The 26,494-nt window shown below is 32.4% G+C and overlaps 1 protein-coding gene and 1 long non-coding RNA gene across 8 annotated transcripts in view; one reads left to right on the top strand and one right to left on the bottom strand.

Annotated features, from left to right (window-relative positions):
• LOC129807452 (octopamine receptor beta-2R) overlaps positions 1-26,494 on the bottom strand; it is an 81,917-nt gene that overhangs the window by 9,665 nt on the left and 45,758 nt on the right. For 2 of the 7 annotated variants that reach the window (XM_055856766.1, XM_055856774.1), the window contains exons 2-7: positions 14,046-14,340; positions 13,692-13,983; positions 6,171-6,269; positions 1,808-1,906; positions 1,347-1,468; positions 881-1,114 (exon numbers count right to left, since the gene is read on the bottom strand). In XM_055856766.1, coding sequence (XP_055712741.1) covers positions 881-1,114; positions 1,347-1,468; positions 1,808-1,906; positions 6,171-6,269; positions 13,692-13,927 — 790 coding nt within the window. In that variant the 5' untranslated portion in view covers positions 13,928-13,983; positions 14,046-14,340. Of the gene's footprint in view, positions 1-871; positions 1,115-1,346; positions 1,469-1,807; positions 1,907-6,170; positions 6,270-13,691; positions 14,341-26,494 lie in introns of all 7 variants that reach the window. The other 5 variants (XM_055856742.1, XM_055856757.1, XM_055856789.1 and 2 more) reach the window with 4 other exon arrangements.
• LOC129807508 (uncharacterized) lies at positions 8,112-21,883 on the top strand. The gene is made up of 3 exons (XR_008752292.1): positions 8,112-8,396; positions 21,306-21,427; positions 21,498-21,883. It is a non-coding gene; the product is annotated as an uncharacterized LOC129807508 (long non-coding RNA).

The following is a 26,494-nucleotide window of genomic DNA, read 5'->3' on the forward strand; positions in this document are numbered from 1 at the left end:
TAATTGACAAAAAATCACAATGTTTATATTACCTTGAATAGGAATGTACTTCTCGCGAAATTCAAATCGTCATAAGATCATAAAATTCTAAAAATAGATATCTGATAAAAGACAAAGAAGATCGAAGGGAGAGCAATCATATAAATATCATGTATCAAAAGAAAGAAGGAGAGAATAAAGTGGACATCGAAAGAAGAAAGACGTCTTCTTTATTTCCAAATACTGATTTCCCCGCTCGGAAATCATAATTAAATGTTAAAATGCTTCTAAAGAGCGTATTTATCAATAGAGCTATGTAATAGAAAAATATAATATTAGAATTTCTGACAAAACTGAACCCAACTGAACCACATCCAATCAATAATGAACCGGTTATAAACCGATATTGATTATTATCCAAAATTCAATTATATTACTCCTAAAACATTTTGGGCGATCCTTTGAGTGATTTATGAATCTGTTCAAATTTATTGTGAACTGGTAAACAGTGAATGATACAAAAGCACTTTTGAGATATATAGCATCGTCACGAGATCGAGAATGGGACGCTTTGCCAACCTTTTATCTTAAGATATACAAAGTTTTATAAGTAAAACTCAATTTTTTTTTGAAGTATTCAACAACATCTTCAAGGATTCAGATCTGTCAAGAATTGCAAAATTTACAGTAGACTAAAATTGGAGTTTGTTTACTAGGATATTTACGTTTTTACGTTTACGACATATAATATTTCTATCTTGTCTTTAAATAAAAATGTAATACGTTATATTTTTGTCCGCCCGCTTGAGGGTTTAAAAAGAAGTTTGTATGCCTTTGTTAGATATGGTATGTGTGGTGAAAATAAAAAAAAGGAGCCTTATAAGTAGCTTACCATTCGTACCTCCAGAACTTGAGTGCCGATGCATAAGCATGGCAGTTCCTTGTCTTAAGGCTAATTGTTTCTCCTGTCGACTAGCCTCACGAAAGATTGCCGCATATGTAAATATCATAATTGTGCAGGGTATCCAAAAGGAGATTGAGCTTGAAATCACGGCATAGGATTTATTCACCACAAAATTACACTCATCTGGATGTTCGAGGACATCCTGCTTGTGTTTCTCCGTGGTATACCACCCTATTTCAGCGCATTAAAGAAGCATGAGGGCGAGATGGTGTTTGCCGAAAAAGAGAGGAATTTACACACCATTAATAATACAGAAACCATCAAGTATTCTTGCATATTCTGAGTGGGAGAAAGGACCGAAAAAATCAACTTTACGGCATTTTCGGGATGAACGCGGTATTTGTGTCCAAGAGAGGAGGTTTAGGTAATGTATTATAAAAAAAAAAATTAAATATTAACTCACCGGCAAATATTGGCACAAAAGATAATAGCGCTGGGGACACCCAGGTGTTTAAAATCATAATAGCTACAACACGCTTCGTCATACTTGTTGGATACTTTAAGGGTCGTACGATGGCGTAGTATCTGGAATTAGAAACCATGACAAAAATCTCTCAGACATACAAGAGTGTGGTAAATAAAAAGTTTACTACATCCTGTGAATTAAAAGCAAAACTACCCCATAGACATAGACTATAAGATCTAGACGGAACTTTTATCTTAATGCAAGACACTGAAATGTTTAAATATTAAACTATGAAGTTGTGTCAAAGTTTATATACTTATACCGATTACCTATAAACAATCCCTTCTTAAGCAAAAAAAACAATTTTTGCACCCCCAAATTGCAAATTTATTTATGAATAACAAATTCTCCGAAAGAAATACTCTTCTGAAGATTAATTTGTAATTCAAATTGCTTACCTATCGACTGAGATGCAACAGAGATGCAAAATACTCGCAGTGGAGAAGTATACGTCTAGACTGTTCCATACATCACACATAAATGGGCCAAAGAGCCACCTGGAAAATATTTGCAAAATAGACACTTTCAGTAATACATTATTATGATGTGAATTTGCTAAGAGGTTATCAGGTAGAGAGCATTTTGAATTCGCTGAAGTACTCCAACCAACATGATAATATAGGAAATGCTTTCAATATACTTAAGAGTTTGATGGAGAAAAAATAGGATAAAGGAACAGAGAGGAATGGCTAATGGTATTTTACTTTGTGTGGCATACTACTTCAGCGCAATCAACTTACTAAAGCTCAATAATTCTTTCCACACCCCCCTCCCATCCCACAGGCAGCTCATCACAAACAACGCGGATTTCCAATACTTTAGCTAAATCCTAAAAAAAATATATAAATAATGCAAATTCGGTTTATGAGTAAACATAAAAATTCTAGATAAGCTTATGCCCAACGCACAATAAATTTTGTTTGTAAACACGTTTTTCAAATTTCATATGAGAGAGAGCGAAATGACTAGATCTCGCTTTCATTCAGTCTCACTCAAATGTCATAAACATGTTTACAAAACAAAAATTATTGTGCGTTGGAGATTATGGTAACTCAAATTCTTTACACGCAACCTCAGAGTTCTTGCAACTTGGCTTTTATTCTTGCCTAGAAGAAAGTCCTTCTAATGAACTCAAGAGCATTGATGAGATACAAGAAAATGAGAGAGAATTCAGAAGAATTTCCGTGGATTAAATTTCCGTGGATTCTTGAATTCGAGAAAATTTGCAATATTTCGCAAAAATTCCCAAAATTTTCCCGGCGATTCCCGAGACATTCTCACGTTTACGAAAAATATCCTGGGTTTCGGAGAGTTTCGCGGATTTGCGAAATGACGTGATAAAGGATTAGCATATTAATCCTTATAACGTCCAGATTTTTTTTTTCAAAATTTAATTTTGGAAACAAAAAAGTTGTTAAAACCGTTAAAACCAATTTTGACAGTTTGATTTAAAAAGTGGTATCAATATTCAAGCCTATTAAACGCCGAGCTCTAAAAAAATATAAATAAAAAAATTGTATTACTCACAATGGATGGTTTTCGGTAAAAACTAAAAAAAAAATTTTAAACTGATTTACAATTGTTTTTCAAAAAAAATTGTACAAAATTTCACAATAAAAAAATTTAAAAATAAGATTGTGAAGTTATCTTTTTTTTACGGTCAGTTAGCTGACCGGACCATCAAAATTCCGGGTTATTTTCAAACTTAGAAATATTCAAATACCCTGTGAAACTTCAGAGTAACTGGGAATTTATCAAATCAGGGAATTACAATTGGTGTGATCATGAAAAAAAATCACAGTAAATTCAGAACAGTTGATAACGCCACTCACAAGAGAAAATAGTACCATTAAGCGAAAGAAAAAGTTGCCAATGTCAGTGAATTCTTGGCAAATTGTGTGTTTTCATTTTGTTGAGGAAATATTTTTCTTTCTGTGAAAACGAAGGCAGTTAGCTCCCTTGAGATGGAAATACGGAAAAGTAGACAATTGTAGAAAGTTGCAATTTGAACTTTTGAAATTAACAAATTAAAGAAATGCTCAGTAAATAAATCACATTGGTCAGTAAATAATTCAATATATAATGGCGCTGGCACACCTTTTCAATTTAGTGAAATTCAATCGATTGAAATTTTAACCTCTTACTCTTTCAAACTGAAATAAGATATGTTTGTCTCTTTCTGTCAAATGAAAGTTGAAATTTTAATTTCATTTTCAATCTCAATTTTAAATTTCATTTGACAGAAAGAGACAAACATAGGGGAAGTGCTTATAATTTTGGACAGTCTGCATATAAGCATCGATATCCTAAGTTTGAAGTGCCATATTTTCAATACTAATTGACTTTTCTTGTTACTCTCTTTTCAGAAGGATTGTTTAGAAACTTGGCAAGCTATTTATCATCTCATTTTTACTAAAATTCGTTTTAATACGTTTAAAAATGAATTGATATGTAGAGGTGAATTTGACTCTTATTTTGGACAACTTGGTTATTAATTTTTACAACTTGTCTGCAAATTTGGACAGATAATCCGCCTCAACAGGATGCCCATTGTTCTTCATTTTATGAACCAATCTTACCAAGTCCTCTTCCTGGTCATGTAAGGGAAACGTGGAATGTCACAAGAAGCCCAGAAACTTTCCATATCATTCATTAAAGTGAGTTGACTTCGGTACTCCAAGTACGTGCGGATTCGCTCATTTCCGCCCTCATCCTGCCCTTTCCGGGAGCCTTTCAAGGCATTTCTCACTGCATCTCTTTCGTAGAGATGATGCTCCTTCATTTCTCCAGGCATTTGTCCAACCTAGTCATCATAAAAGCTAAAACTTCACGAAATTTCGTGAGAAAAACACCTGTCCAAAATAAGAATCATCACCTCACTGGTAAATGTCTTAAAAAATTTCCCATTTTTCACACGAAAAATATAATTCACAAGGCAAATCTCACTTCAGGTCAAATGTACAAATCATCAGTAACGTGAATCAACACAATATTCAATGAATATTCAATAATATCACTCAAAAACAGCGAACAAACTTTGTTAGTACTTCACCAAAACTAAATAAGACTGAAGTAAGCCACGAAGTTCTGTCATATTTCTCGTAAGCAATTGCTCACACTGAATTTTCAACAAAGGAATTTCAACTCAAATCATATTCAAATTTTAACGTATTTAGTGTTAAAATATTCCAAAAAGAACAAATATTTAGATAGAATTCATTATTCATCAAATATTGGTATAAAAATCCATCATTTTAATCAATTTATTTTTAGTGTCCAATGTTATCCTCAAAGTGTCCAAAATAAGAAACTGGACAAAATTAGAAGCATTTCCCCTATATTATTTTAGTTTGAAAGAGTAAGAGGTGAAATTTCAACCGATTAAATTCCACTAAATTGAAAAGGTGTGCCAGCGCCATAAGAATTAAATTTGAGATGGTAAAAAAATCAAAAATTGATCATAAATATCTCTAATGCTAACCAAAAATGTTTATCTCTGCTATTTTCCAAATTTTATTTCCATTTTATGTACCGAATTAACTACATTTCAATTGACTTTTTTAGGCAAAATTACAGCTTAATCTGGTGCAGCATAAGAAAACAAAAGCATAACATTTGTTTTTCTATTGGGAAAATCACACCTGGCTCACGTGTAAGTATTACGTTTTAAGTGTTCTAAGGGCCCCAGTTTATTTTTTGATGGAAAATATTCGAGCCCAAAGGTTGAGTAAAATAGTATAATGCTAGAAATTAGAATTTTGCTAGGAATTGGATGTAAACATTTGAGATACTTATAGTATAAGAAACTTGAATACCACCCCAAAGAATCACATTCTTAAATGTAAATTTATTGAAATATTGAAATGCAAGAATATAAACTACAGTACACACTAGCTCAACTGATTCTTTTTCTATCAGGGTACTTTCTCATTCAGGTGGATGTTGCATTTCAAAAAGTTTGTTGACAATCAATCTTCACGTTTGGTTAAGTTTGTCTCTTGAAGCACAAATTCAAAAATTTACTATGCTTCTCCTCTTTCTTTTTAGTCATCCTTTATCATGGAAGGGTTTTTATGGAATTCACAATGATTAAAAGGAGTACGTTAATTCAATATTGGTATGTTTAGTGAATAAAAAATCGTTGGATTTCAAATAGTTTCAAGCCAGAAATTCTCCATATTTGGATAAAAATTTCGCCCTATATGGCTCATATGGCCAAATAAGAGAGAGTCTACTGTAATTCATTTAAAATGATTGAGAAATCATGAAATAAGATGAACTTACGTTGGATCCAAGGAACGTAAAGAATCCTCAAAAATTTAGAAACTCAAAGAAAATTGGAAAAGCTCATGGTGCCTCATTCATAGCTTATAAAGGTATGTTGCTTTTCAAAATAATAACCCCTTGAAGCTCCATTAGTTCTCAATGTTATTACAGCGAGTTTGCTAGAAATGAACTTTTACATATGATTTTTTCAACTTGAACTATTAATCGGATAAGGGGATTTCAAGTGATTTGTTGCAGAAACTACCAAGCTTTCAGTTTAAGTCATTCCCACAAATTAACTTCTCTAAATTAAACCACTATCTTTCAGTAGAATAAATTGTCGCTATTAATCAAACCCCAAAAGAAAAATTTTCCAAAGCCTTTAAATGAATAAGAAAATAACGATTTCAGCATAAACTTGCAAAAAATGCATTTACATACAGTTACAAAGGGTTCTCGAAATTTTTAATTGGATTTTTGATATGTAAAGCTCACCTTCCAGTGATTTGAACACTGAAGTTAAACGTCATTGCCATCATTGCTACCATAATATCTGCCATAGCTAGTGAGACGACAAAGTAGTTCGTAATGACTCTGGAAAAAAAAGGAAATAAAACAAACTCATTTAGTAGAAATTCCAGTTAAATCATCCTAATTATTTATGGAAATCTCGGATCATTTTTACAGCATTCGTGGCAACAGTCAAGTGTAACTGCTCACAAATTCTTCAATTCTTTATGAATAGCGACGTGATTGAGCGTAATAAGTTTTATTGATGAAATGGCTTATTTTTACGCTACACACATTCCCATTTTTTACTCCACGGCAACTCATCCGAATGCAATACATTCGTACTCATGCTTTTCCCATCACCCATAAAATCCATACAAAAGAAATAAGACGACATAAAGGCAGATTATTGTAATGTTGTTTTTATGAAATCGTCTCCACACTGAATTTGACATTCTAGCTAGAGACTTTAGCGTGTTTTGATTTTGCCATAAGGCAATATGAAAATGCGAAAATCAATCGATTTTTTTTTATTTTTTCAATCTTTCACATTTTCCAGATGCTCATACCAACATTCTTATATTTGCATCTTTAAGTTTCAGGCAATTTGCGTTGGAAATGCATATTTGTATTTTCCAATTCAAGGGGAGTATGTAGAATGAAACATCAATAAACTCAAAATTGAATAAAATACAAGTTTGCATAAACGTATAACAGAGGTATAAATAAATATTTCAAGAAATGTTTTCAAATAAATGTCTTTTGACAATATATATATGGTTAACCATAAAATGACTTTTAGGATCTAATACAACCAATGGAATCAGGGGCATGACATTTCCTATGTTTCCCATATGTTTCTAGCGAGCCGAAAAAACTTTTGAGTTTAATAGCTGTTTTCTGTCATTGTAGAATGAATTAGTAAAAAATACTAATGTAAGATAAAAGCCAATTTAATAACGAAGAGGCAACCGAAAACCCTAAATTGGCAATCTACGTAGTTTTGGAGATATCTTGTGAAATGTGTACGAAAACAGGAAAAAAATTACACTAAAACTGGTCGCATTTTTCTTAGCTAATGTCACCCCCCTGAATGGAATTGTTGCCATTGGTGTGGAAAAGCCACATTTTCTTAAGAAAAATTATTTGGAATGAAAGAAAAACTGAAAGAAATCCATCAAAACTGTATTTTTATCTAAAACCGGTTTCAATTTTCACTAAAATAAAATGAAATAAAAATATTTGCCCAAAATTGGGGTTAGGCCAATCTTCCACATATTTTGAATATCCTTTTAAGTTTAAAAAAACTAAGTTTTCGAAATGACTGTTTTTCTTTAGTCCTTTCTAATGTTAATATCTTGAGTTTAAGAGTTTTCAAATGACAAACGATAGTGAGATTAATTTTTATCTTATGTTAAAAACGTGTCCGTAATATTGAATATAAAAAAGTGATCCAAACCTCTCCAAAAGACTATATTTCTATTTATTATAGCCTATTTTATTTTGATTTAGTGCACTGATACACTTCTAATAGCCACAATTGTTAAAATTAATGATCTTAAATTAGATTTAGAATTTCCGTGTTTAATGTGTAATGTGAGCTTTCGGGATTTATCTATGTGTTTTCCAACTCCGGATACTGGTCTGCTTTCTTCCTAATTTTTTCGGGAGTTATTCCATTGAATTATGAATATGTGTGTAATTTTGTTTGCAGTCGAACTCTCTGTGTTTCCCCCATCCGATCACTTTGTGATAAGTCCCCGATCAGTGCACTAGTATCTGTAAAATTTTGTGTGACAGTGCAGTCGGAGATTGAGTGCTCAGGTGGAGTAATTAAATTTGGTTTCCCCATTAAATATAAGAAGAGCCGTATTATCCGGAAGTCCCCTCAGCCTACGATTATCGGCAACATACACCAACAATTGCTTGTTTGGGGCTGGAGACGGCACAGAAAATCTAGTAGATCATCATCCTCAGACGGGCCCCAACGGGATCATCCTCCGAGGGACAGTTCTTCGCCGCCGAGGGAGAACTGCAGCCCCTTAGGGGAATATCGTCGAGGAAGCATCGTCATGCAACCTCTCTAGGAAGGGAGGCTGATAGGATGGAATGTGAAAAAAACCTCACACTCTTTGGCAAGGAAAGGAACTCTGGAGTCCTTATTTGGGAGAACTGACTAATAAAGTCCGGTAGACATGATCCCACTGTACCGTAAGCTGTGTAAATCCCTTTAAAATAACTAATGAAGTATAATGATTCTAAAATTCTAAGAGATGGGTTCAGATTTTTCTGTCTCCTAATAAAGTATGTTTCATTAATTTCAAATAAAAATTAAAATAAATTTCAAATCATTATAAAATCTAATTTTTTTCAATAAATATACCCTCTCGAGAAATTGTTAAATACAATCCTTTTTTCTTTTAAATAAAATCATTATAAATGGTTTGAATAGTCCCTTGCTCCCGATTAGTTTTTAAAATAAAAAAAAAATAACATTTTCATTTCAGCTTCGAAATTGTGAAATTTGCTACATTCTTTAAAAGGATTTAAGATATCTGGCAGTTTAAAATTAAAGATTTCATCGAAGAATATGGGTCAGCTTTTATATTCCATTTTAAAGGTTTGAATGTAACACTTAAATTTTTATCTTAAAATTGAGAGGATCATTCCTCACTTTTATTGTAAATCTCTAAAGAGAAATAAATTTTATTCATAATATATCTAGTTTTTCCCATATCAGCAATATTCGCTCTTGAGACACCGCAAAATATTAAATTTTAACTAATGATTTACTTTATACCCTTTATACCATAAATACGTTTTTGGACAGTAACACATTCTGCCAATAGCCAAACAAGTAAATGATATCGACATGATACTCAGCACTCCTAAGACCCCCAAGGTTCACTATGAAATCATTAGGACTTTCTTTCCATCTCCACTTATTAGAAAAACATATCTGGTTTGAAATATTTTAGTATATTGGAATTAGCAAAAAATAGAAACGAAATTAGACCCTTAAATTAAGTTTTCAATTGTGTTCTTCATCGATGTTTAGAGAATTGTTTAACTCTTCATCAGATATCGAATTAGAAGTCGAAATCAGATACAGGCGGGTCAGATACATTACGTTCATTTAACTATCATAAAAGGAGCATTCAATCAATATTCAGAGGACTTGACAGAAGTATGAGATTTTCCTGCTAATTCGATACCTGATGAAAAGAATAACAATCCTCGAAACGTTTGCAAAAAATGAAAAACAGACAGGAAAGAATTCAGGAAGGGACTAATTTTCTTCCTACAGTCTGTTATATCCTATTGGCTTATATAAAAAATTTCCAATGCCTATTAATATTAATAGGACGTTTTATAAAATTATTCAAGCATGATTTTCGAATCTACACGTTAATAAAATCATAAATTAGGGTAACGTAGAGCAGAATAGGGTAAAGTGGCCTGCCTTTGAATGAGGTAGCCTTTGAATATTTCAATTTTTCTCTTATTTTTCAAAGCAAAAGCCCTATTCTCTAACTAAACTATAGTCAATACAAGTAACTATTTTCTATTTCGATTAAGCAAATAGAATTTTTGCTTTGGGTAATAAGAGAAAAAAAAAGTGTTCAAAGCCTGCCGCATTCAAAGGCAGACCACTTTCCCCTATAGGCAAAAGAAACTAAAATTTTATTTTGTAATTAAGTCCCCATAAGATTTGTAACTAGAACTTCTTAGGAAATCTTCTAGTCTACATATTTTCCAAAGACCTATATTTATTTTTGAAAGTAAATATTGCCTATGAGACATTTTCTAAAAATTAATTCAGTATATAATTTATCAAAAACGTCGAAGTTAGTATCGCATGCCATGGGTTAATTTTGGGTATTTGAATCGTTTTACATACACAGAAATAAATATTTTATAAAATTGTTCGTAAATATTTGTGAAATCCTATGGAGGACTTACGAAATGCTCGTGAACCGTATAACCGACAAACAAGTTTGTAAAATTTTGTACTTTTTCACAAACGTTCTTCGTAAAATGATCATTTGACGAACACTTTTTGCACTTTTACAAACATTTGTTCGTAAGTGTTCGTAAACACACAAAAAATGTTCGTAAAATTTTGTGATTTGTTTGTATTTGTTCGTAAATTTTTGTCAGACAAACAAAAATTTACGAACAAATACAAACAAATGACAAAATTTTACGAACATTTTTTTTTTGTGTGTTTACGAACATTTACGAACAAATGTTTGTAAAAGTACAAAAAATATTCGTCAAATGATTATTTTACGAACAATGTTTGTGAAAAAAGTACAAAATTTTACGAACTTGTTTGTGGGTTATACGATTCACAAGCATTTCGTAAGTCTGCCATAGGATTTCACAAACATTTACGAACAATTTTACAAAATATTTTTTTCTGTGTAGGTTGAAAAATCTGTACATATTTTGCTATTGTCTTGCTGCAGAAATCTTAACTTTAAAAAAGTCTACCATTTTTCTCAATTTTAACGAAAAATGTTGATTTCAATTCATTTTCCAGAAGCTACTTTTAATATAATACAAAAATGTCTCTTTGCTGCGCAGGTTAGGAAAGGCGAACTGGAGACAAAGTAGATCGAGAAAATATCACATCGTGCAGATTTTTGACACTTTTTACATGTAGGGGAACGTGAAGCTTCATAATGACTAAATTTTTTTTATGTTTCTCAATAAATCCAACTCACACTTATATTTTAAAAACTAAAAGAAAGTGCACAGTTTTTACACTGCGGAGTCACATTTATTAAGAAACATAGGAAAAATTTAATAGTTGCGAAGTTTGGAATCGTACGAGGCATGGGCACTTTCCTTGTCGTCTACACATTAGTAGAATTTTTTTTTTAAATTGACTTTTTTAAAAAATTCTGACGTTTCTTCCTATAAGGATAGGGTTTCTTTAAAAAAGCATTTAAAAAAAATTCTACCAGTGCGTAGACGCCAGGAATAATTTTTGATAAAGGAAAAATTAAAAAAAAAACACAAAAAGCAAGACTAGGGCAGTTTCATCACCCACTAATCCATATTTTTTTTAATCTGTGTCTGATATAAAAAAATTGTCAAAAATTGAAAAATCTAATGTAATAGCTTAGAATTTCAAATTTAGAGATTTGATCTTGAAAGACACAAGATGTTTAAATTTTTAGACTACGACATTTTGTCTCACGCTCTACTAATTACATTTTAGCCAACTATATCCAATGAGTTTATTGTAGAAATTATTTAGGGGAGACTGGGGCTAAAAGTCACAAATCGAAAAATTCAAAATTCAATATCTTCCAAGGTAAAAAAGATAGCGGCTCAATTTTTTTCTATAGATAGCCTCCATAGACCCTTTTTCAATGTCGTAAGTTTCGTAGAATTCGAACAAGGAATTTAGAAAATAAAAAATATCTAAATTTTTAGTCCTGTTACAATTATTACCTCCTTATTTTCCAAAATTGATGCATTGTGAATATTTTGCAAATAATTTGGATTCTTTGAATATGAATCCGCTATCTATTTTAGAATTTCACAAAGGTTCTTTTCTCCAGAAATCCTTTTATTAAAAATGGCCACTTGGGGTAAAAAGTAACAAAAGGTATAGAGCAAAAAGTAACAAAAAGCGAATCAATTTCTGATGTCTCACGGCGAAAAGAAACGTCATTATCATGTATCGCTGCTTGTTGTTTGCATTAGACAGCTTGAAAAGCGCTTTTCTCGTTATCTCACTTTTCTCGCAGAGAAAACGGTGTTTTACAAATGTGTAGATGAATAAATTTTCTATGAAAATATGTCCTCTAGCTATTTTTTGAAATTTACGGAAGCCCGTAATGAAGCGAATCAAAATATGATAATACCCCTATGTCTGGTACTATTTGCCCCAGAATATTTGAGAATAGTCACAAAATTACCTTTTAGAAATCGGCTCGATAAACGTATTTTATTACAAAATAGAGGAATATTATTTTCACAAAGTTGTAGAGCGGTAAATTTCCTATAAAACTGCGCTAATTAGAAATTTTTGAAGCGATCGAGTAGTTTGTAAAAAAAATGAAATATCCGTTTTGTGACTTTTTGCCCCAGTCTCCCCTATATGTAAAATCTACATTTACAGCAAATAAATGTAACAAAAGTATGGCATTCATAAATTCATGATTAACTCCCCTTCAGTTAATATTTATGTGATAAAACAGCCGTGACAAAAAAATAAAAATGTTCCACTTTTTTTTATTTATCATATATTTCTAATAATTTTTTTTATCTGATATCCTGAAACCGAGTTAAAACAGTCAAGAGATAAAAAATAAAAAATAAATCAACAAAAATAAAACCTTAAATTTTACTAGTTCAAATATGTAGGGTAGAGTCAGTACTTTTTCGCCAGTAAGCCCTTTTTCGCCACCTAAATTAAAATCACATTTTAAGAAAATTATGAGTTCGTGGAACTACGAAATGAGTGTTATTTCGTGACCTCTAGCCAAATGAATCAGAAAACCATATCAGATGCTCCACCGACTAGATTATTTGCAAGTTAATTAAAGAAATTGTCGACAAGGTGAACAATCACCAAAAAAGTATGGAGTTCTTAAGAAATCTGTCAACGCTCAGACAAATTGTTTTGCATTACTTTATGTATTTGCAGTACAGTATTCGATATTTTTTCACTGAAAGTCAATCTGTTATTAACTAAGCTTTGTTCTAATATCATTTTTTAATAATGTTTTCTAAAAAAATATAGAAATACGGATGTGGTGAAATAGGGCTTACTTTTTTCAGTTGTTTAAGTACTTTTCGCCACTCATTTTTCCAAGCATTTTACAAGTGGCGCACCTCGCGGAATTTTGTTGAAACAGGCGTAATTTCCAATTGATTTTTGTCGCAAATAAAAAATGTGCGAAAATCATCCGAAATACTCTTATAATTGTATAATATCAGTGTTAAATAAGAAAAGTACTGTACCGTGTACTTGTGGAGGTTTTCGAAAACTGCTGTTTCTTAAAAATCAATTGAAAACAAGTGGCGAAAAAGTGCTTACACAATGGCGAAAAAGTGTTTACAAGGTGGCGAAAAGTACTGAAACATGCATTGTTGCAGGAAATGTACCTTTTCAACCAGATACTCAAAAGTTCCCGGGAAGTCTCCTGGTTCAATAGATAGACAATGCTTCAATGGACTTGTACATAAAATTTCATTTTATTTCGACAAAAGGTGTAAGAATTATAAGGGTGTCAAACCTTAAGGTGGCGAAAAGTACTTACTCTACCCTATTTGTAGCGAGAACTTTTTAAAATTGAAATAGATTCGTAAATAATACCGGTGAATGTTATAATTCCTGCAGATTTATCTAATGTTTATTGTTTTGCTCGGTCAGACACATAAAAGCAAACATTCAGTGGAGCAATAGAGAATAGATAGATAGCTGGGTTTTCAGAAGAGATGAATCTCTGAGGTCAGTGGCAATGGAGCAGTAATTAATCTTACCTCAGTTTTCGATGTCTCATTACAGAGGCAATAACGAGTAGATTTCCGAAAATAGCAGCAGCCATAATGAAGATCATGATAGTGGCCTTTAGGATCAATAGTGTTATCTCAATCCATGGCTCAGTAAGCTCCTTTTCCAGTTCTCTTGTCGTATTTGAAGATGAAAGAGTTGATAAAATTTTTGTTCCAGTACTAGGCGCCAGAGATGCTAAAGTGTCACTACCAGAAGGACTCATTTTGTATTGTATGAAAAACTATTGCTTTGCGATAATTTTTCTTATTTTTCCCTTGGCTGCAATTGTAAAAAAAAGTACTCTTTGTATCGAATTGAGCACGGATTCTCTAGTCAGCTACTTGTCTTTCCCTCCCACGAGCACTCCTCAATTCTTGCAGATTATTTGTTGTGGTGAAGAGTACACATTTGTGGTCATATCTAGTAACTATCCATTACTATCGCAGCCATTCACAAGATAACCATCACTGGTTATTTGACGACAAAAACAGGGGCAGTTGCACGAGAAGTTAACGTTTGATTTATCCACAGCATTTTGTTTGCATAACATTGATTGCAAATGATTGCAAATCGCTTCAATTAAGTTAGTTTCATGCTCTGTTTCATCACCATCGTCTGCGTTGGTACACATTCAGCCTGGAAAATTTACAAAATGTCAAACATGTGAGTAACCATCCCTTGAAGCCTTCTCTCTCACACCCATTCATCACTCTCTCTTTCACTCAATCGCTACACTATACATTATTTTATTTCCGCTTCTCGTGCTTTTCTCGTGTACAAAATATCAATAAAACCAGATGAACAAACTCTTTAGGTGCCAGACTATATTGTTGGATGTGAACGCATGTATACCACGAGCCATTGCCCGAATATTGCTTGCAGTCAAGCGGTATAAGAGCAGTGGACTTCCTGATTTTCGATTTTGGACTATATGAAAAGTGTTGAAAACTATAAATATATTGCTTCAAAATTCAAAAAATTAAATACTTAATTCTACAAAAAAGAACATAAACTAGAAAACTAATTTAACTCAGTCAGGAAATAATTATAAAACCAACGATGAAACATGTGGCATAAATATTAATATGTAAATTTTTAAATTAATATTTGATGAATTCGAAGAATTTATTTCTATAAATAAATGAAATAAATTACCGATTATCAAAAATTCATGAAATGTTATTGATAAACCATTATAAGCCCTAAAAGGGGTGGCAAAGTTATTCAGAATTCAAATCTCGCTGAATAATAAAGTTGTCCCTTAAAATTAGTTTTATAGTTATTGGCTGTAGTGGCTGTAGTAATATTGTGATTGCAGTATTATTCTCATGTGATAATTTTGTAAAGAATTTTTTTTTCTAAAAAAGAATGGTTTTTGGTTGTTTGAAGATCATTTTAGTATAAAAATATCCAAAACACTATTGATTGAAAAATAATTGTGAAAATCATTTAGAAAATTATTCAGAAAATCAGCAGCCACTAATTGAAAAATCGTTGAACTTCCGGAAAAGAAGTTTGTTTAGAAAAATCTAAATTTTCTAAACTACACCTTACTTCCCCAGCGCTGAACGGGTTTTCCATTTCAATTAAAATCTGTCGAAAAATATTTTGAAAATCTTCTGTAGAGCGTATGGCCTATTTGACAATTGTTAACCCAGTCGACGGTAAAACCCATAAATCTTAATCCTACATTCATATGACACACCCAACACACCATCCCTAGTACGAAGGATCTTTTCAGTCCCTCTGGGTGGCACCTTCAGTTTCCCATTGTCCCTTAACAAGTTATATTATTATTTCAGTGAGCCCCATCAAGGCTTACACTTTATTTAACCACTTGCAACCGATGGACAATTCTTTAGAATTTGATTTCGTAAATTCTAACCAACAGCAGAACCCCTTTAGGCCCTATAGTCTCATAAGGTAAGTGAAGTATGCATCTACCATGTATATTAGATCTTCATCCTTAAATAAAATAATTTTTTGAAAATTATTCATCGCTTTAATTGAATTATTTTTTGTAAAAAAAAAACATTCAAAAATAATTTTCTTTTGGGGTGACGATCCAACCTTTACGGTTAATACATGCTTCATTTACTTTATACAACTCAAAAAATAATATGTTTCCTAAGTGAATTAATGTTTTTCTTTTCATTGAAAAGTTGAAAAACGGATTCTTTTAGCAAAAAACTTTATTTCTGAAAAAAAAACAAAATATTAGAAATACTCAGCTTAAAGATCCCAAAGATCCCAAAGGTGAATTATTTCTGAGAATGTCCCATTGCTAAGTATATATAGGGTACAGTAAATAAGCTCATAAGAACTGTATATATACTTGTAATGCAGTGTACCATAACAAATGTGTCATAGAATATTTATTCAGACAATTTTGTACATAATTGCCAAATCTACCACAATTTAGGCGTTAAGGGTTTCATCCATATATTTCCAAAGCATTATTCTCCATGTTTTATTCATTATTATCTTTGCATATAAGAGGAATATACTGCATAAATATATGCCACGATTAGGCATACACCCCTTGGTACACCTTTTGAATAGAACCCTCATATGTATTGTTTCATTTTCCATATTATTTAATTTCAAATGTAAATCTTTAATCTAAATAAAACCACACTCAATAGTAATAAAGGTTAAAATGTCCCATTAAATTGCCCACACAGGTCTTCTTTTGTCCCAACAATTGATATTGTCCCCATGAGGGACAAAAAAGTGACACATCGTATAAATTATGTCAGGAAATTAAGTACACGATTGCCCTGGGTTAAGTATATGAGGAGTGATATAAAACGGAGTGTCCTTGTATCACTGACCAACCCTATTGGGAAAATAACCTCTGCTCCTTCATTCATGTACGTACCTCACCAAAATAGAAGCATTTAAGAAAAAAGCCCCTGAGGAGAAAACACCTCTGTCTGAACTTTCAAATCAAATATTAAAGGTCAAAAACGCAAAGAATACCCATAAATAAAGGAAAATATCGAAAACACAGGTCGCCTAAATCATATTTTGCAATGTTGATAGGAATGTTTGGGGGAAAAAAAGTGGATGAAAAAAACGCAATCATGATTTTTCAAAGCGGGTCAGAAATCAATTTAAAACTTAATAAATAAAATGAAATAACCACATAAAATTCCGCGAAAATTAAATTTATAATTTATCGCATGTTTAGCACTGATAACAGCAATATATTACATGATACAAACTTTTTTTTTCATATATGTTCAACACAATAATTTAATTTACTTTGAGTTGTGAATGAATATCGAATTGACTCACAAATGAGTTCATGTAATATTTTGGCAAAATTGCAGTCTTAATTGAAAATTGTGCGGTTTTCGTGCAACGTGGATCCCACACTAAAGCGCTTAATTACACTTAAAAGGCGACCACATATTTTCTAATGATCAAAGAGAATGTCACTTAATGGAAAATCTAGTAGAGATGAACGTTTACAAATTCTGTATTTAATTCATTACACTGTTTATTCACGATGCACTCGTGTTAAAAAGAGGATGAGTGCTATAAAAGTGTATTATAAGACTTTTAATATAAGTTTTCGCAATAAAATAATACTTTTTATTAATACATCCACAACCGCTTTAATAAATCTTTTCAAGAAACACACAATACGAGAAGAGTGAGTTATGTATTTTTTATTTAGGAAAATAGTAGAAAATCTTAGTTTAAGTAAAAGATGTTCAACTTTTTAACTTCCGTAAAATTTTTGCGAGTTAAAAAATTCCCTTCTACAGTGCAGTTCTACAAATGGTTTCCATCACTACAAACTTTAACATGCTTTGAATATCCAAATACGGAAAAGTTAAGTAAACGGTAAAAGCTCAGTATTTTGGTCAGGGTGAATAACCACCAATGTCCTAAGTTTTAAGTGTAATATGTACTTTTAATTCAAATTATAATTTTTTGTTATATCCACTTCAGGAATGTTATTTTTGGAATCTTGTGACCTGGGTTTTTCCTCTGTATCTCGTGGTAAAGATTCTTTGCTTCTTAACCCCATTCAGTCAATATACTAGAAATACTTGAGATAGAATTTTGTAATTATTTCCTTACAGATTAATAGAGGATTTTTTTGAAAAGAAAAAAAATATATTTATTATATGGGGCGCGGGGAGTCGCTCTCAAATGCGTCGTAACGGTCACTAAATTTATATTCTGTACATTAATTCATTACAATCTCTATTGATTTAGATAGAGTAACTATTCAAGAAAACAAGTTAGCAACCAGAATTCAAATCAGGAAAGAGGAAAAAGGTGGATTTTAATAAATTCGACAGTACTGTAGAATTTTCCGTTCGTCATTTTCAGCAAAAATTTTGCATTCCCTTCCGCGAAGTAAGAAAACAATAACAAAATGTATTTTCATCTCTGTCGGACTATTTTTCCCAAGTAATTGAAGGACTAAATCTCCTAAAAATCCATTTCCGGAAGCAATTCGAATAAAAATTATCCAGGAATAAATTATCTAAAATTACTCAATTTGCGTATGCATTCATAATACTAAGGTAAGGAATGTGTTAATGCATTTTACAACCTAGTCAATCTGGAATACGTCTTTCATAATTTTAATCAATTTATTGTACTGTAAAGGGGAGACTGGGGTAAAAAGTCACAAAACGAATATTTTATTTTTTTAGATAACTGAATGGCGTCCCCCAACTTCAGCTCTAAATAGAATTTGCATACATTCCGAGTTAGTTCACATTAAGAATCTCATCTACAATAAGCCGGTTAGGATTATCTGTCACTTTCATTTTTTTTACAAACTACTCGATCGCTTCAAAAATTTCTTATTAGCGCAGTTTTATAGGAAATTTATCGCTCTACAACTTGGTGAATGTAATTTTCCTCTATTTAGTAAGGAAATACGTTTATCAAGCCGATTTCTAAAAGGTAATTTTGTGACTATTCTCAAATATTCTGGGGCAAATAGTACCAGACATAGGGGTATTATCATATTTTGATTCGCTTCATTACGGGCTTCCGTAAATTTGAAAAAATACCTAGAGGACATATTTTCATAGAAAAATTTCTTCTTCTACACTTTTGTAAAACACCGTTTTCTCTGCGAGCAAATTGAGAAAACGAGGAAAGCGCTTTTCAAGCTATCTTAGAAAAAAACACACAAAACACTGCAAATCATTTGATCAATGCAAACAAGCGGCGAGATATGGCAATGACGTCTCTTTTCGCCGTGAGACATCAGAAATTGCTTCGCTTTTTATTACTTTTTGCTCTATACCTTTTGTTACTTTTTGCCCCAAGTGGCCATTTTTAATAAAAGGATTTCTGGAGAAAAGAACCTTTGTGAAATTCTAAAATAGATAGCGGATTCGTATTCAAAGAATCCATATTATTTAGAAAATATTCACCAGTGCATCAATTTTGGAAAATAAGTAGGTAATAATTGTTATCTTCTGCAAGCAAAATATTTCAAAAATAGGACTAAAAATTTCGATATTTTTTATTTTCTAAATTCCTTGTTCGAACTCTAAGAAACTTACGACATTGAAGAAGGTCTATGGAGACTATCTATAGAAAAAAATTTGAGCCGCTATCTTTTTTACCTTGGAAGATATTGAATTTTGAATTTTCTGATTTGTGACTTTTTGCCCCAGTCTCTCCTACATCTTAACCCTCAAAGTGTTCAAAATTACAAGCTGTCCCAAATAGTGAGTGTTTCCCTTATATAATATAAAAGTTCAACCCGACAGGTTATTAAACCTTGAGATCATTCTTGTATTTAAAATTATAGATGATGATAATTATCACATTTATCTGAGAAATTTAATTTAACCATTCATCATTCTGTATCATATAGAAAAAAAATGTATAAGGGGGTGAGACAGTTATACCCCTGAATTGTTTTGTGAAAAGATGATAATCAGAAATAAAACAAAGTACCTATATCCGGTGAGTTGCAATTGGAATAAAGGCGAGAATGAGGGTTAATAACAATAAAAACAATGCCCTTTAATTTTACTGGTGAATTGTAGGGCAGATGGTTTGATCTGAATGGCAGAATGTGTCAAAGTGGTCAAAGTTAAATTATGGCTAAGTCCAGCTACTTCAAGAAATATGCGAAAAATAGCGTTTTCATAGTAGAGGAAAGTAGGGCACCCTTGAATTGGGGCGCTTTTAAAATTGGGCTTTTTTCTCCTACTTTTAAACGGAACTGGATCGTTCTATGATATATTGTAGATCCACAAACCAATTGTGAAACTAAATTGCAGTGTGATAAGATTTAGTTTAATTTAAAAATAGGAGAAAAAGTGCAATTTTAAAAGTGCTTCAATTCAAAGGTGCCCCACTTCCCTCTAGTCCAAGATCATTGTAGTTTCATCTCCTCCTACTTACTTTTTAAAGCTCTTTTTAGATTACATTAAATGTATGGAAATTTCAAGTGCAATATGCTAATTTTGACGATTTATTCAAAAGAATGATGAATTTTAAAATCGACTTTTGAAAATAAGATTCATATGATATATTTAGGATTAAACTAGATCTATTCGTGACTAGAGGTTTTGTTTTTCAATTATACACGTGTTTTCCAAATCTGTGACAATATTTTTTTTATAGCTTTTAATTAATCCTTCATATTTTTGAATATTGTACGAGGATCGCGATGGTAATTTCATTCTCTGCGAATTTGAAAAATGTAATATCCTTAATTTTCAAGAATATTTAATTTGTTTATTTTAAAGCTCAAAAATAATATTCTAAAAATAAAAAAGTTTTTTTCATCAACCGCATTCTCAATTAGTGCATCCGGTATTGGTTCCACAAACATCAACAGCGAAGATTTAATTAAATTTACTAAAACCGTGAATGTGGTTAAAATGATTCTGCCAGGATTATGAGCTCAAAATAAATTATTTGGCTAAATTTAGCTTTTTCGTAAATGACTAAACCCAAAATAAGGAAAATAACATGAAACCAGTGATAAGCCCAGATAAGCTTATGGTAGCTGAGATTCTTTACAGGCGACCTCGAAAAGTGTGCAACCCGGGGTGCTTACAACTCGGAATGCGTGAAAATTCGATTGTGAATTGAATTTTGAGGGTAAGGAATCGCGACTAGCAAACGGTTATCGGCCACCGAAATGGATAAAATTGGCTCGCATTTCTAGGTCACCTGTAAAAAATCTCAGATACCATAAGCTTATCTGGGCTTATCACTGGTTTTTTCATTATCTTTTCCATAATAATTAATTTGTCCATTTGATGAAAGTTTTGAATTAATGAAAGATACAGTTAAATTTTTAATAAAGGTTTTGTAAAGTTTTTTTTTATTGCTTTTCAGCCATAAAACAACCTTTCATCCTTTCTTGGTCTATATCTTATTTTAAGAGGTGAAATAAAAAATAAGAAAAAGGTTTAAATTGCACTTTAAATATCTAAAACATATTAATTCATTGGTTAAAATTGTGCCTTTTCCTGTTGATAAATAAATTTAAGATGATGTAACGCTATTGGAAGAATAATTTGCTTTAAGAACTTCCAGGCAAATGTCCACAAACCTGTGTCAAATATGTAATCTTATTATCTTTTTTTTTGCAGAATCACTTCCATTTCTCTCTTAACCCAATTATGCAACAAAAGGAGCTCACCTTCGACAATCTCTCCACAAGGATCCTTATCTTCGATGGCCAAACAAGAAAATGGGAAAATCAAAATAAAAGGTTTTTATAGAATTTGTCACCAAAACATGGTAGTCAAACTAAAGATGGATCCATTGTGTTTTCTTTCCAGAGGTGTCCTCCAGTGATATTGGGCCGATAAGTAAATAAGCCTAGAGGTTGAATGTCAATATCAATCAATGAAATTCTTTATTTTTGCACACGGAAATCACAATGAGATCAACCAATGAAATAGGATTTTGTGTGTTTCCCATATAGAAGACTACTCTATAAATAGACAATAATGATAAAATACGTAAAGAATCTCACAATGTCCCTCTGGTTTTCAATTAAGTAAATCCATTCACGATAATGAGCAGTAAAAGTTATTGCAAATAGTTAATAACTTCAAAATAAAACAACTGTTACTCATACAAATGGTTCCTTTGCCCAGTCAGGGTAAAATTTCGGATTTTTAAGTGTATTAAATTAAGATGAAAATTTTAATTTGATACGGGACAGACACCCTATAAATGCAAAATATCTTGGAATATATGAATATAAATTAATTTGATTCAACTCAATTATTTTTTCCTTGTTTTTCTTCAGTTTCCCACAATTGCTGCGAAGGTGAAAGAATTTCACTATTGAATTTCGGAGGTGAGAAAAAAATTCAGTGTTGACATTGGTATATTTTGATAGTAAATATTAGTGTGACAGCGATGCATAAATTGACTGTTTCCTCATGACTGCACTCACGATGTACACCACATATACAATGTATGAGTTTCCTCTGCTCGCAAGTCTAAGCATAAATAATGCCATGTGGCTTTAGCACTCTCAAATGTGTGACTGTGTGACTATGGTATCATAGCTGAGCGACATTTAGCTATCATGGTATATGAGGAAAATTAAAAGGGTTATTTTCAACCGGGTGATTAAAATAGAATCAGCACATTTAGTTAGTCATAAATAAAACATCTGACAAAGTTCAACTGTATCGCGGTCAAGTACAGCAAATTAGAGAATTTTGTTGAGTGATGCCAAGAGTCCCATGATAAAATCAATACAATTTTGTCCAAATAATTTATTTTAATACCTATTCCCTACAGTAGGGGACCATCGTCGCCTCTGAACTAGGGACATCCTGTCGCAGAGTCTATCAAAGATGCAAAATTGAGAGAGTGCCTGCCAAAGAAATCAAGTATCATCGTGGCAAGGAAAGTCTGTTTGACAAAAGCATTCGATGTACAAGTATGTTTGATAGCTTTCCATGAAGCACTCTTATTTGAGATTATATTTACAGACCACTCATTTCAGTTAGGCTTTAATACAAAGTTCCGCTTTTTGCACCAAAGATACTCACATGTATATGTACATATATATTGAAGTATATTCGGATATTGAAATTACTTATAAAACCTAAGCATTATCACACTACATGCATATTGAACTTACTTTATCAATTTTTGAAATAAATAGATATATGTAGATAGATCCATCGGTTGCATCGACCATTGTCGTTTCAGCATTTTTGTTTTGTATCTGCATTTGGTGCAAACAGACACAAAAGAAATGCAGATACGTAAGGGAAAGTGCCCATGATTTGCACGGTCCCAGAATTCATAATGACTAAATTTTTCTTATCGGTGGCAGCCAAAATTCCAAAAGCCAAAATCCCGAACGCCAAAATCCCGAAAAGGCCAAAATCCCGAAAGCCAAAAATCTCAAATGTTCAAAATCCTGAAAGGGAAGAAATTATATGAAGGAAAATGTTTAGAATAATTTTCCAAGACACAGAAGATTTCCCTTTGCCTCCAGCAAGCGCAGGTCCAATCGTGGGAGTAGCTATGACACTTTTAAAAATTCGGGATTTTGGCTTTCGGGATTTTGGCGTTCGGGATTTTGGCGTTCGAGATTTTGGCTATCGGGATTTTGACCGGGACCCGTTGAGTCACATTTATAGAAAAAGATAGCAAAAATTTAGTCATTATGAAGCTTGAGACCGTGCAAAGCATGGGCACCGCTTATATGACAACAGACGATGCAACTAACGAGATATTTATCGGAAAATGCCCCAGAAACGTTATTTTTTTACAAATATAGAACGGTTTGCTTATTGGGTCCATTGCTGTCTTAGCGTTGACAATCAACACGACAAATGTTTTAGTAGCATTTTAAGTTACGGTCACAGTTTGACTTCCGAACATTTAAAAGCTTAGTTCTCTAACGGTTTTCAGTGCAACCACATTGCCAAAAGTGGAGAACAGTTACTATAACGATGTCTACACATTGACAGATTCCAGTGTGACTCCAGATTGATATATGGACTAATTTCTTGGGGTAGGGTTCACGCACGAAATACATCTGAAGCCTCTCTTTACAGCTTAAAAATATTCGATTAGGACAATGTCCTTCTATGGATGGAGGAACTACACTGAACCACTTTTTGCTCAGTGGGAAATCTTTCCCTTACTCTACTTGTATGTGTATAGGGTCGCTAGCCTCTACTTCAGGAACTACCCTCTTTAGACAAAATTGTCATCCCACACTTACAAATGAACTTTTAGAGGTACTTTAACCTTTATCAGCAGCTTTCACTAGCCTATCTTATCCCACTAGTGATCAACAATCTTCGTGACAGCGTAGGTTAATTTTCATGCGGCGATATAAAACGCTTTCTTGTAAAGCGTGTGCACGTTAAGATTGCATCCAAGAATAACGCTTTAAAAAGAAAGTCTACATAATATTAAAAAAAGAAAAACATTCTTTGAAACTTCATTGTAGATTTATTAGATATATTAGTTTAATTGTTAGGTAATTGTTTGAAGTTTCCTTTTACGTATGTTTCATCATCCATCAAGATGCACCCAGTACAGCCAGACCTCATCTTATCGTGCAGTCTTCGAGCTCGTGTTTTAGCTGACTGACTTTGTGCATCCGTGCGATGAGGGGCTGCTTGGGCCTTAAAAGTCTTCAGTCCGTTCCTCTGTTTGATTTTGTGTACAAGACTGGGAAAACATTTAAGTTTTTTTAGCCATATCCCTCATAGATGTCAAAGGATTGTTCTTGTAGCGCATGATCACCTTTTTCTCCAAATCTCGATCTCCAATACCCCGATTTTTTCCACATCCAGTTTTCTGGATAGTGGTTTACTGTCGAGGAATCAAAGAATCACCCTCCGGACGGTCTGGTATGAAGTATTTGTGAGTTTTCCAAGGTCCGCGTAATTGATTCCAGAATTTTTTAGATACGTGTACATGATCAGTTCCGTTTCTCTTTTCCATTATTATTTCGTATCTTAGTGAAAAATGAACAGAATTTGATGAGAATTTCACCAAAAGAAAGGTAAAAATACGTGTGACAATGTTTACATACAGTAGAGTCTCTCAAATCTGCATCTCTCAAATTCGAACGCTGTTTGGATTCAAAATCTCAATTGTGAGGTTATGTTAGAAAGTTCGTATTCTATAAGTGAATGAAAATCATATATTATGTGCTTCTTCCTGAATGTTTACATACATTATTATCGTATAAAATGAAAGGGAAGTATGTTACCACTAAAACTTGCGAGAAAGTACGAGAATTTGATTCAAAGTACAATTTAATCTCACATAAATTTCGTTGGTTTTGAAAAAATCGTTCGAATTTAGGAGGTGAGAAATGTCAAAAATACCCCCCGAGCGTTCGAATTTAGGAGACTCCACTGTACAACGAAAATGCGGAGCTAGTGACATCTATTATAAAAACATTAAATCATTTGGTGCAATCTTAACGTGGACACGCTTTTGTACTGTATCTAGGGACTCTGTCTCTGTGTAGACTCCAGACATTCCTAATTTTCTATAACTGTAACACAGCCTTTATGGCTCTGCATGTTCTAATAACTCTTTTCGAATAGTATTCTTAAAGATTGAATAAATTGAATTGAACATGAAAAATTTTACCAAAAATGACCTTTAAGAAGTGTCCTCCAAAAACTAAAAAAAGATGAATTTTTAAAGAAAATTTGCCTAATGTGTAGGCAGTTTCTTTAAAAACGATATCCGATTCAATATATTTTGCATAAACAGACATAACATTTTTAACAGATCTTTTCAAGAAAACCATCAGGATTCGAGTTTGATTTATATGAAAATTTGTTGTTTCTTGCTGGAAAAAGTGAGAAAAGTGTTTGTGAAAGTTTATTGGATTGTTTAGTAAATTTTTCTATAAAATTTTCCAATAATGCAAAGGAAGAGTGTCGTTCCTGGTGGAATCCAATCCAGCTTTGAAGGAACATTTCCTCTGATTTTTTTATAGATATTTCCGGAAGTTAATGCATCTGTATATTCTTAAGGTGTTCTTCGTACAGTGGCTCTGCACTTCATAGATTATAACATGGATTAAAAAGAGGAAATTGACGGACTCTTTGGCATCTTTATTGACTTTTCATTTTTACTTCTTGTTTTTTGTGTTTTATTCTTTTATAGGGATTTTGTGTATTCAAAAAATTCGAACATGTTCTTACATGACTGGCATATACAACCTTATGCGCTAGACACACTTACGACTTAAGTCGAGAGACGACTTAGTGGAAAATGATGGAAATTCACTTTAATCAATATTTTTAATATAATTACGCTAAGCCGTCTCCCGGCTAATCCTCAGATCTGTCAAGGCCCTTAGAAAGAGCTTTTCCACCATTTTGCTTTGAAGATTTGAACTCTAATGTTAAGACGGCGGTGGATGCTGAAAACTACATGGGACCTCATTAAAACGAAACTGTACTTCGAAAGCATTGTTAAAGAATAAATTTATCTATTTATTTTTAGAAGGTGCGAAAATAATCTCAAAAATATTTCTTTATTTTCATCTACAAATATTGTGTGATATTCGCGGTTTGATATCGGGGAAGGTTATTTATTTGCAATAATCTCAAACACATTGTCAACAGTATAGAATCCCAGATACTACCTGGAAAAGTGAATTTGTAACCAAAACCCTCGTCACGATAATTTCTATTTATAATCACTGTCCTGATGATTCATGAGATATGACAAAAAATATAATAAAAGGGACAGATAATCCTAACCGGCTTATGTAGGTGAGATTCTTAACGTGAGCTAGCTCGGAGTGCATGCAAATTCG

The sequence above is a fragment of the Phlebotomus papatasi genome, chromosome 1 (assembly GCF_024763615.1).
Source record: "Phlebotomus papatasi isolate M1 chromosome 1, Ppap_2.1, whole genome shotgun sequence".
NCBI classification, from domain to species: Eukaryota; Metazoa; Arthropoda; class Insecta; order Diptera; family Psychodidae; genus Phlebotomus; species Phlebotomus papatasi.